Source organism: Pezoporus flaviventris, unplaced genomic scaffold (assembly GCF_033815535.1).
Source record: "Pezoporus flaviventris isolate CSIRO_AGI_PZ_B2104156 unplaced genomic scaffold, CSIRO_AGI_Pfla_v1 ptg000015l, whole genome shotgun sequence".
Lineage (NCBI taxonomy): Eukaryota > Metazoa > Chordata > Aves > Psittaciformes > Psittacidae > Pezoporus > Pezoporus flaviventris.
The window spans coordinates 15,924,780-15,938,235 of NW_026892563.1; the positions used below are offsets into that span (position 1 = coordinate 15,924,780).

General features: G+C 35.8%; 1 protein-coding gene across 4 annotated transcripts in view; it reads right to left on the bottom strand.

The window, feature by feature from the left end:
- The window catches only part of DYRK1A (dual specificity tyrosine phosphorylation regulated kinase 1A), an 88,647-nt gene that overhangs the window by 53,680 nt on the left and 21,511 nt on the right, over positions 1-13,456 (bottom strand). For all 4 annotated transcript variants that reach the window (XM_061453596.1, XM_061453595.1, XM_061453594.1 and 1 more), the window contains one exon: positions 4,168-4,247. In XM_061453596.1, the coding sequence (XP_061309580.1) occupies positions 4,168-4,177 (10 nt within the window). In that variant the 5' untranslated portion in view covers positions 4,178-4,247. The remainder of the gene's footprint in view (positions 1-4,167; positions 4,248-13,456) is intronic.

Below are 13,456 nucleotides of genomic sequence, written 5' to 3' on the forward strand. Positions count from 1 at the left end.
GTTTTTCTACTACTGACATACAAAAACATTCTTCAAAAGAGCTACAGGCTCAATGAAATCAGTAGCTAAACTATTAGGAGTATGAGACATGAGAGACGTGGCCCAATTCTAAATTTTTCTTCTCCTCTTACATAAAACTAACACCTGAACACTTGCAAGACTATAAACTCAACCCAATCCAAGAACTTCACAGAAGTCTTTACACTTGTTACATTTTAATAAGCAGTGCAACTGGGGGCGTATGTGGGGGTGTGTGTGCATGTGTGGACAGGCAAATATCTATACAAGTATGTACAATTTCATTGTTCTTGTACTATTTTTGCTGAGTAGTACTGGAATGGCACTTTTTTTGCCTTTTTTTTTTCCTTTTGAAAACATGAACAATGTTGTTTTTTTTTTCAAAGAGCAATATGATCGCTTCCAATGTTTTACCAACATTGAGCGTAATTTCACATGAATTTTCACATTTTATATCATTTGCTTGGTTCCCAACATCTCTGGCGCATTCAATGTATTTTCATGACAAAGAGAAGAATTTGATACAACTAGCATTTTTTATCTATTCTCTACATTCAAATCTACCTATGAAAATGCAAATGTGTTAAAAGGTTAGTACATGATAAATCCTACTGCCCAATTAAATGTAGAACCAGCTACTCTTCTTGTTAATGAGTTTACATGCTCAAACTCCTGAATTAGTTTATGCAGGCATAATAATTGGACAAAAATACTGTAATTATTTATAAACTATGTCTATTTAAGACACAACTTTTAACAGACACCCTGTTTCCATGCTGTACTTACTATGCAGAGAAATGTCCCACACTATGCTGGTCAATGTTCTTGTGGGAGATCTAAAGATCTAAACCCAGAATAGGTATCTGCTGTATTTCATATAAAGTGCATCATCATCAAAAACCAGTTCAGAACATGCAGACTCTTTTTCCTTCCCTTCTGCTTTCAAGAACAATACTCCAACAATAACTGTTACCAGTTTATCTCCTCTGAGAGGATACGTGGTGTTAAGGAATGGATCCCTCCGGAACTTGTACTTTTGGTTTAGTAGATCTATACCAGCCCCTTATACTCTGAACTCAAATACGAGTCCTTTTCTTACAAAGGTTAAGGAAGACAAGAAGCTGTAAGCTCTTTGAAAGCTTAAAGATCAGACAACCAATTATTTTTAGTTACTTATACCGAGGCTGCAGCTAACTAGAAAAACCAAAGCCAAAACCATAAAGTTATTTGCTATAAAGCAAATCCATTTTTATAAGGTAGCCTCCTCAAAGAGGAGGGAAAAATGTAATAACCAACCACAGTCATATTCTGCTTAACAGGCGCAGGACAGATGCAGCAATCACTTTGAAAACAAACTTTTAAGCATAAGATGAATTCCTGCTCATAAGTGAACAGCACAATCCCAAATTTGATACTACGCCATAAAAAGTAAACACTTGTTAGTATGATTTTTCAGCACAGTAACTACAACCATAATGGTAGTAATAGCATTGACACTTAGGGTCCCTTCCTTTCACAAAATGTCCTGGGGAGATTGACTTTAAAGTACAAAGAGAAAAATTCACATTCTGAAAATATTTTTTAATTACAAACCACATTCTAAGGTACTAACTTCATTATCACGACATGCATTTGTAGTGCACAAGCATGACTGAAATATAAATTTAGCTTTTCTTCCAATGAGCTGAACCCCCAGTTTGCTTTTTGCATTTTTTTCACAGAAAAGCTGTATAGACCCTATAAAATCCTACAATAGAAGTTATCAAGATTGACAAAAAGCAATTATTGAAAACCCTTCAGTTCTCCAAACACTACCTTAAAGTGTCCTTCTCTGTATGTGTTCTACATATTACAGGTGCTAAGAACACAGCAAAAAAAGAAATCAGACAAGCTGTAAATTTCCTGGTAAGTCAACTTGGGAAACATGATTCAATATCACTATTTACTCATTTTTTCAATTTTATTTTTTTTTTTAAGAACAATGGACTTTAAGACATTTCTGTGTTTTCAGCTTAAATGGTGATCTAAAATTCAAGTATTCCAAGACAGAAAAAGTGAAAAAAATCTCTTCCTCCAGAGGATTATTTCCCTTAGTTATACTGTGGTTAATTTTAGAGTTTTACAGTAGGTCAGTTTCCAGCAAAATGAAGTGATGCCCATTATAAGAAGTAATTTATTTACCCTATGGAAACCTTCATCCTTTAGCCAAAGGTAGCTTTGACACTACCAGGAATCTCTCATCACTCACTCAGATCAGTAACCTTGTTGAAAACGCAAAAGAATCATCCTCAGTAACCACAGAACCTTTCAATTCCTGGCCTGAGCTCTCACGAGCTACTTTGAACTTGAGAAAGGTATCAGCAGAGTCACCATATGACTCTTCTTGTTTCTGCATTACACAATAATTACAGTACATTTCTTCATTTTAAGGCATGCAAATCATGTTTATTCTCAGAACCTCAGCATACTAATATTGGCTCTCCTAATAAACAGAAAGCTGAAAATAAATCTTATTTGTCTAACTTCCAACTTGTATGACACATCAGAAGCCTCAAAGTCTTTGCCAAGGTATGACTGTTTTTCACTCTGTATTTATCATGGAACTTCCAAGTACAGAATTATGGCCTTAGAAGACAGAATTACTACTTGCAATTCAGAATCTTTTAGGCATTTCTACTCTTTAAGCTTGTAATTTTACAAGCTCACCATCATCAACAATCCTGACAAAAACTGAAAGTGCTCAAGTTTTAAATCAGATTAATGTATTACTATATGAAACTTACTTCTCTCAAACAGTATAAGATACATAAGGTACTATTTAATATTATTATCTCTCCTTTCAGTTGTGGGATGGGTACTTTTAAAGCTTTCAACCCATTTTCTGAATATTTAAGTGGGGCTATATTTAAATCTACACCCCAAGAAGCACATGACCGACAGTGTTATCAATGACTGCCTACCAGACAAGAGTTCCACAAGTTTGATGGGATATCAAATGATTTGAATTTGAGACTTTAAATGCTATTCCTCTAGATTTAGACATTTAAAGCAAATGAAATATCAGAGTATTTTTTTCTTTCTCCTCTTGTTTGCCCCACCTAATTTTAGAATTCTTTAGACCCTCTTTTACTTGAACTATCAACATACAACTTACAAACATTCAACTGAAATGAAGGAATGTTTAGTTTTCACAGAATGAAATATCCACTTACAGCATCTTGGTCTTAATCCAACATGCTCCATGTAAATATACTGTCTAAAGCTGTTTATGCATGAACAGCTGATGCAACTGAAAACTGTCAATCAGGAGATGATCTGCATGCATACGTAAATCTATCTAGCTTTTTTTCCAGCCCCAAGGATTGATGGGTTTTAGAGCTGAACAAGCACTCAGAAAGATCTGTCTTATGTGTACTTTGCTGCTACAGGACTCAAAATGAACTACACCAATCTTCCTGTACAACCTAAATTTTATTCTATTTCTGCTGAGCCTGATTTTTCCTGTCAAAATATTAACTATATTTTCAGCAAAACAACATCAGTAAAAGTAAGCTATTTAATCTGCGAATACACTTGGCGCTTTCAGTATTCTGACTGGCGAAAAATGTAAGAACTTCCTAAAAGATCAATTTTAAGAATGACAAGTGACTCTCAAAGATGTTCAAAGTTCCTATTCTCAGTTCTTGAGAAACCTTACAGTAACTAGGTACAAGTCTTCAATATGGCATAATGAACTGGTAGATATTAATTTGTTATATTTTTTTCAGACAGATCCATAACTTTTAAAATAAAATTAATGAATGATCATCTGCTGGCAAGTGGGGGCATTAAAAGGGAATAATAACAAACAAGACAAGACTAAAGGCAGTAAGTTAGCCTCTCTAGAAACAAACCCTTTTTTTTTTTTCCCCCTTTTTTTTTCCATAAAACTTTGGAAACAATATTTCCATTCAGGGAAAACATTTTCCTCATAGACAGTTGCAGAAAAGTTTCAAAAGGCAAAGATTTCAAAACTCTGCAGGTTCTTCAACATTCTACCTAGGCTGGATCGACATAATTGTGGGGATGCAGAGCATGGAATAGAAACAAAAACCAGATTAAGATCATTAAAGATTTTTCCCTTCTAAAAGCCCTTGAAAATAAGATCACCTGTATGCATCGTCTTCTTTCAAGTCTCATATCATCCTGTAGGGGTGTGGGGGACAGGGGGAGTCCAGCAGCAAACAACACTGCAAAATGAAGAAAAAAGTAAATGTAAATACAAAATATTAATATAACTAAAAAAAAAAAACAAACACGTAAACCTTCATTCTACTAAATCTACATAGTGCTTAATTCAACCCTAGCTCTCAGATATAACCACAGAGCTAAACCAAGGTAGTTACAAAAAAAAAAGAAGAAAAATTAAGTTTTCCAACAGTAGAAACAGAGACAAATATTACAAAGACTACCTTCCCCTAACATCTAATGTTGGGGGGGGGGAAAAAACCCTAACAAAACACCTATGTAAATGTTCAAATTTCAGGGATTAATTTAAATTTCAGCTGCTTACTGAGCTCTTCTGAAAATTAAGATAATCCAAAAAAACCTCTTCTCAAACCTACCAAAGTAAAATTATTGATAGTTACTCATCTTTACAAAGCCCTTCAATATGGGGATTTTTATAGAAACTCAGGACAATATTTATAAAACACATATAAAACACAACTGAACTTCTGTGGGATTTTACCAAATCAACAAACTACAAAACTGTAAGAGCACATAAATCCATAAATGTGCAAGTCCATTTTTATCTCATATCTCACCTGAAACTGAATTAGGTTCACCTTAAACCAAATTAAAATATGTTCAGAAAAAAAACTATAACTTTCTACAAGACAAAGATATCTAAAGACATGAGTTTCTAGGAGGAAATCTCCAACTGGAGTTAAAAAGAGAACAGTAGGATTATGCTGATTAAAAAACAAAACCAAACCAAACTCCACAACACCCATCAACCAACCCCTGGTCAAAGTATTTTTCAAGTATTTGCTTTTCACTTGTTCTCCCAACAAAATTATCACTGGTACTCTTCAACCTACGAAAAGCACTTACAAATTACTGAGAATTTTAGAGAACTTCTGAAAATTACCCAACAGCTCAAATTGTAGAACCTAGATTATTACTATTTAAACACCTCCTGATGTATGTAACTCCAAGAAACTGTGTCTAGACTAAAATGCACTTAGATACTGCAATTTCAGTGGAAAACATTGCAGTTCATTTCTCCATCAACAGTGACCGTTCAAGCACTTACATTCTAAACCCACCCAGCTTTTCTGCCACCACACTGGCTTCTTCCTTGTGCCATGGAAGTGTGACATGCACACACAGAGACACACACACAGCAGAGGTGTGACAAGAACACAAGGAAGAATTACTTTTTTTATACATACAGCACCATTGTAGCAGTTGTATTGTTTTTTTTACGAGCAGGGGAATTACTGCTGTCATGGCTCCAAAAGACAGAGGGGGCAAACAAAAACTGGCCATCACACATCATGAATCAACAGCCTTGTTTTTTTACTGCTGAAGTTCCACAGAGACATAGAATGTCACTGCCACATCCACAGCAGCCATGAACTTGGCAAGGCTGATGAGCATTGCCTAAGGCTACATAAGATCCTACAAACTAGGCATTCTCATGCCTAAATCGCTTCAATTCGGATAAAACATTCATTCTGGTATGTATGCTAAGTACATACATCACAAGACAGTGTCTCGTACTGAGCTTAGTCCCACTAAACCTAGCGGAGGCAGGCACTTAAGTCCAACAAGACAAAAGGAAGAGCAAACTCTTGTTCTTCTTTACACTAAATAGTTCCTGGGTTTAAACCCAGATTATGTCCAGCATATATGGGTGTCTTAGGGCTACTGAAAGCTCTCTATGGCCAAGATATTTATGGCATTACCTATTACATTATCTATGGACTATGGACTATCTATAGAAAGCTTTTTCCAGTAGTACGTGCAATGACTGAAGGCATTGCTCTTTTGTCTTTACCACCCTGTAGCTCAAACACAGTAAGGATCACCTCTCTCACCTGCATCAGTACAAAGCCAGCTTCAATCCTAAACCAGCTTAGTTAGAACTATCAAAAAACGTGCTTTGAGCAAAGCAATCTGACTTTCAGCCAAAATAGATTGTAGAGCATTCATACATCATCTTCTGCCAGTTCTACAATGGGAATGGTAAGCTCCAAAAAGCAGCACATTAGCACATCTCCAGCGCTTTACAACAGAATGTTGTATGAAACTGACTGCAATGCTAGCAACATACAGCTCTGTTGCGGGCAACAGACTGCCAACTCTATTCCTCTTTCCATAAGAAGAGGAAATCAGTTGGTAAGAACATGATATCCAATAAACACAGACACTACCAAGCTATAGCTACAGAACCTGAAATCATACAGATGATTTTGTCAAAGCAGGAAAGCAACTTCATACATGGGGAAGTTAGGCTTTTTGCTGATTGGAAATTAATCTAAAATATTTTAAGACCACTTAGAAGACTAGCTCTGAACAAGTAAGTCTCTTTCAGAAAATTCACAAAGTTGTAAGAACAGAGAAACCAAACTGGAAAGGTAACACACAAAGACTTGAACTATTTTAGAATCAGAAGATGACATTAGAGCTACTGACAATAAGGAAGAGTTGCTGATGTAACTGTAAAGACATGGGGAATCAATACATCTGCCCACTTCAGAGCTAACCAGCAAAACATATCCATCACAAACCAGTGCGTTTCTTCAGTCTCCTTACGACTCTCTATCATCACACTTTGAAGAACTGGACAACTAGTGTGGTATTAAGACTGAAGTGGAAATGCAGGCGTCCACTGTATTCCAAGAAAATATCCACAACTTAAAACATAACTTTAAAACATCATCAGAGAACAAACACAATGAGTTACTGTGATGGTAACAGTATCACAGACACAATATAAAAGAGTAACATTTTAAACTCTGGGGTTTTGTTGGTTTTGGGTCTTTTTTTTTGAATAGGTGCAACCAAATCACATGTAATAGCTGCAAAGGCAACACATTAAACTCAGTAATTGAGCATCTTCTGTTGTGCCTCTGCACTGCCAAGTTCTTAAAACCAAAAGGCCTTTTACATAACCTGTACAAGGGCTTCCTGGTTTAGATACTAAATTGGTGATAAGAAGAGGCAAGAACAAATCCCACTCATCACACAGTCTGTAAGAGCATTACTACAAGAATCCCTTAGTAACAACATTCAGTGGGCTTCAAGAAACCAGTTTGATCTACTTACTGGTATAAAACAGAAGAGAATTGGGAACAAAAGAGCAGAGGGAAGATTGGAGGAGAAGGCATTGAAAAACAAACTATTGAAAGTGGTACAGCAAACGAAAGAATAAAAGCTGAAGTCTTTCATTTAAACAAAGAGAGCAGTTCTTAGAAATCACCTGTGTAAGAAGCTGTGCTAAAACTTTACTTCATACTTTTATTTCCCATTTTAATTACCGCTGCTTTCTACTCTTCATCTTTACTACTCACACAATGCTCCCCTGATCTCCTCAAAACACAGATAATGGGATTACCTATCCAAAGCAACTCCATATTCATGAATAATTTCAAGTGTAGAGTTCAGCTTTACGATAAAATGTTTAGTTAGCTAAGCCAAAGATGCTGAGCATATTTTATTCCAGGTTATACTCCACCATATTATAAACATGGTGAAAAACAAAGCTTTTATGTATGCCTGACTCTTCCTTACACCATAAGCTTAGGTTGCATGTTAGCCTCTGAGGACTAAATTTTATTCCATTGTATTTCTTTAGAGCATCCACTCCTTCCTTCAGAACACTCAATACACAATTTATGTCAACAGGTTCACTATAAATCAAAGCTGGTTTCAGAGCAATCATACTTGTAAAAACCTAAAAGTGCAAAAACCTTAAAGTGTAAAAACCATTACTAACATCTCTCTGAAGAAGTTTCACTTCCCTCTATCGTTTCTCTTTTTCGGGGGGTTTGCTTGGATATCAATCAGATAATGAGTTTTTGCAAATGCAGATGATTTTATTACATTATGAGCATAGTACAAAGCCAGTTCCAAACGCAGCAAAATAGTAGAAGTTTTTAAAAAAACTGTATTAGTTCATAAACTTAAGAATGTACCCAAGTCGTATAGTATGCTGCGTATTTTGTTTGTATAACAGATGATAATTTAAAGCACCTAGAGTTAAAAGATTCAATCCAATTCTATCCAATCCAGGTTTGCAAAGTGTTAAAGGTAACCAGCATGAACACCTTTATAGAAAGGCCACATTTTCACTACAATTTTCTGTTCATTTTAAGAATACATGAAGAATTCTTTCCATGACAAATTTAAGTAAGAAGTCTCAGAATATCAGTAATAGCACACCCCAGAACTTGAATTAAAAGAAAAGTCTGCTGGGGAGGGTTTTGCTTTCTACATTTTTCTAATTAAAATGCTTTGTATACACGTTTATTTCCCTTATTCAGTATCTTTGTATTGCAAGATTCAATATGGAACCTTTTGCAAACAAACCACAACAAAGTTCTTGAAGTTTTTCCTCTGTGAAAAGGTTATTTTGTAATTTCTGAAGTCACACTCAGTAAGTACCACAGAAATCTCTTCATATCTCATGATTACACACACTGTTCTCAGAGATGAACACAATTCAGGTCACTGACCTTGGGTAAATGCAGGCAGGCCTGTTGCTAGCAACATGAAATATAAATACTTACTTAGAAGCAAAAATATTTTTTTATTTACTACAAAAATGATTCTATAGCATACAAAATCAAATTGAGATTATTAACATACATACTGGAATATAATGGATCTAGATGTATATGCATCTATACAATATCAATTTCAAAGCTCTTGTCATTCTGCATTTCAACAGCCTACTCTTGAAACTAAGCACAATCAGTTATGTTGTTTGACATAAGACATACATGGTAAAAGATTCACCAAATACACCAGATTTGGTGTGTTATTTAAAATACTGCGTAATAAACTGTGAAGCATAACTAGTGTTACTGGAATTTAAAATAAACACATAAATCTCCCAGGGTTCTAGCGACTGTCAACTTCCAAGACTACTTCCCAGAGAGACCCAACTGAGGAAATTTCAAAATCACTGGTTTCGCTGCACCTAAAACATACAACATCTTTTGTTGCTAGGTTGTGTTCAGATGGACAAATTAACATACATCTGAAAACCAAACACACATGCGCATATTTACTGCTTCTGTTCTATTATGGACCAAGACATTGGCTATCCAAAGTAGTCTGATTATTCCCCCCTCCCTCCCCCCCCCTCATTCTCTTGAATTATTTCTTATATATGACATCACAACTACTTCGCAAATCCAACATACAAAGCATAACTCTGTACACACTGTCTGGTTCACACACAAAATCACATACATACATAAAATCAAAAGCAGTCATGGTTTCACCATGGACACCCAAAACATCCCTCCCCTTTCATAGTCATCTGCATGTTACTCCACCTGACAGCCACCATACTGATAACTAAAGCAACATTCAAGTCGTTCATGATCAGCATCACATTTAGCATGCTCCCAAAGTAGTCACAGATCCCCATCTTTAGGTTTTAAAATTCATAATTCAGAAGAAAAAATAATGACACCCCTCTTCAGTTTAGTTTGTGCATTCAACAGAACTACAAGCACAGTCACCTTCATATGTCAGTTTACCCTATGCGTAAGAAAGTGAATGTTAATGAAGGGCATTTTTCTACCTAACTGGTTTCCTACTTTAGGTGAAAAGACAGCAACGATCAAAACTGAGTTTATACTAGACTTCACCAATACAGCACTCATTCTAAGAGTTTGTATTGTACTTTTTAATCCCAGTTTCAAATGTATGCTGCTAAACTAGAAGATTATGCTACTTACTAGATCAAAATTTGTGAGATACTTATGAAAAAACTGCATCTAAAACAAAACACACTACCGTAATTTTTCTTGTGTACCGTAAAATTATTTTTGGTGTCCCAAAAAACACTAGTTCCTCTAAAAATATACTGCAAATTACTAGTTTCACTCTTATTTACAACACATGATGAAAGAACCCATCTTTTTAAGTGTGAAAGCATGTACGAGCAGCTTTACCAAAATCACAAAGTTTCTCACCCAATTCAAACCTGACAAAGGCAGAACTACAGGTGCAGTAGAGCAAGAATTTCTTTTCAACAGCAGTACTGCTTAAGCAGCCTGTATCCTTTCCATCACTACCTGCTTGGCTGAGACAGTGCTACTATTACAGGGTCACTCAGCAAACAGCACTGGGGAAATGACCTGGTGGAAAAAATGGAGGAGACACCACTATTTTTCATTCTGTATCACTCATCCAATCCGGTTCACTGTAAATGCACAGTAGCCAGGCAGAAGGAACAAACAGCTGGGACAAATAGGGGCTTCTTAGGCCAGTATTGGTGTAAAAATGCTGAACACTGAAGTGCACTTAATTCTGTCACAGAAGGACCTAACAATAGTGTCATACCAATATTAATTCAATAAGACTTCAGAGGGCAATCTGAACCTCTGAAATTTGTGATTTATAACATACCATTTTTATTAAACCTAACCTTTTTATGAAAAGCAACGTGTAACCTCTAAAAAATGTACTACTTTCCTTGTATATAAAGGAACCAAACAGTGTAAAACTCACACCTGACCCATACAACTAGACAACTTGGGATTTGTTTTTTAAATATTTATTTGTTCAAGTAAACTCCAGAATAAAGGCTCTGGATTTTAGGAAGAATCAAACCGACACAACTAGGGGAAGAGAGGTAGAGAGAAGAAATAATATAAAAGTTCAAATACTTGAGATATTTTAGATAATTTGCATATGCTTCTTTTCTTACTCATTGACTAAAAATATTAATTTTAGAAGCACAAACTTAAAATATGTTTTAGTATACCAACCATATAAGGAATCACAAATTAAAGGGGGGAGTGGTTATTTTTATCACTCACTTAATAGTGTCAAGCAAACCAGACACAGTTACGTTTTAACCAGTTTGGAAAAGCAAACTCATGCCACTGTGTTTATATTCCCCTCCCTCAACCAAAAGATGCAGTGAGATGCTATAAGCAGGAGTTGCCCATCCCCTGCAATATCAGCTAAAATACTCGTACCTGTTGGATGGCACTGAACTCTTAGAACCAAGTACTTGCTTCTGTACTGTTTAGTGGCTTCACTGAGTAAAAATGCAATTACCGGAGGGTCCCATTTACATATTCTAGAAAATAATTTTATCCCAAATTCCCATAAGCATGAAGACAACAGAATTCCAGGAAAAGGAAGGGTATTTATGAAACGCAGACACTTTTTTTTTTTCATTCTTTCTACGTCAGCTTACAAAAACAGATGTGTGTAACAAACTAATTCTTTTTCAAGTTAACACATATCCTACCTACAATTTCTTACAAAGGTGGCATCTGATATTCAGGGGGATTAGTTTTGGTGGTTTGGGTTTCATTTTTTTTTTGGTTTTTATTTGACACAGCCATTTTACTTGATATATTAAACATGAACAAAACAGTAGCATATGAGTAAAGTCATATTTCAAAGCAGAATATCCATAAGGGCTGTAAACTAGTTTATCCAGGGCAATCTGCTCTCACAGTTGTGAAATGCTTTTCAGAGCTGAGATTTTTCTATAGAGGTCCTCAAAAAGATCGATCATTTCATTTACAAAAACTGTTTCTGTTAGTTGTGGTTGGGAAAAGACTTCAGATATGCAAAGCAAAACATATGCCACTATATGTTTGCATTCATCTGTTTACAACTTTAGACCTAAAAAAGTCTCAAGACCATATAACTTTCCTACTTCTCCCTATTTTTCAGACATGAAGCAAGCAACCAAACACAGAATTAAATGAAAGCCTAGAATTTCCACAAAACCTGCACGAACATCACTCAATTTAAAGATATTTACTACAATCTTGATACTACTACAGCTTACTATTCCTTCCAATTTAGTGGTCATTAACTACTACTTCCAGTATTTGCTGTACCCTTTATTTACAGAACAGACTACTTGTCAGAGACCTGGCAAGAGAAGGTACTCACTACTACTTCCACTTTCTAATCCTAGAGTTCAGACAGCACTTGTAGTGCTCTGTGAACATGCAATGCCTACTGAAATGCTTTTACCTCTCAAAAACTGCAAGAGCTCAAACATATAGATACATATAGATAGATACACACACACATGCACACTACATACGTATGGGAGGTAAAGGCAGTTCTTTGCAAATGCAGACTATTTTAACTGCAATGACTTTACACTGATGAAGGCAACAGTTTCTGTCCAAAAGCTTGCTAAAAGGTATATACATATATTGAAAAAAAAAAAAAGTGGTATTTTCACAGCTACCACGGTTTCAAACAAAATATTATAACATTCAAGAGACTTCAGCTTTCTAAGTGACCCATCCTTAAGAAATCCAGATGTTACTGCATTTTGACATCATGACTGTTTCCTTAAGTGCTTGCTTTTTCTTTTCCCCTTTTAATTCTGCCCTGATGCACACAAAATTCCATATCATGCTGCAATGTACAGGTAACAGTAACCAGGAATTAATAAATTAACAGGCTATCATCATGTTTCAGTAAATACTACTGTAACAGAACTGACCAAAACCAGAGAGAATGTAAAATCTTACTCAGAACACAACTCCATGACAAAAATACTTTATATACTTATATAGATCCCTCGGAAATAATCTGTAGAGCTGCTATCAGATGTCTACATGAAATAAGACTACGTTTCCCTTTCAACTGCCCTGGCACAGTAGTATCTTTAATCTTGAAGGCTTCCAAAATATTTTAATACATGGAGATATGCACATCTATAGCCTTTCAAAAAAAAAAAACAAAACAACCAACCATACACAACTGTAAACTGCTGGATAGCTCTGTAAATAGATGATGCTTACTTATAAGACTCCACCTAAGTGGCTTCTTTCAGCTATACACTGCTTTGCATACCTTTTTAAATACTTTTTAATATTTTCAAGCACAACATGGACTAACTGTTCAGCTGATTCCCATATGACAGCTCCCATTCACAAATGCAATCACAGAATGGTTTGAGCTGGAAGGAACCTTAAAGCTCACATAGTTCCAATCCCCCTACCATGGGCAGGGACACCTTCCACTATACCAGTTTGCTCAATGCCCCGTCCAGCCTGGCCTTGAACATTGCTAGGGACAGAGCATTCACAAGTTCCTGAAGCAACCTGTGCGAGTGTCTCACCGCCCTCACAGTAAAGAATATCTTCCTTATATCTGATCTAAACCTTTGTCTTTCATTATTCAGGATATTTAGTCTGGATAGGCATACACACAGCCAGGTACTCTC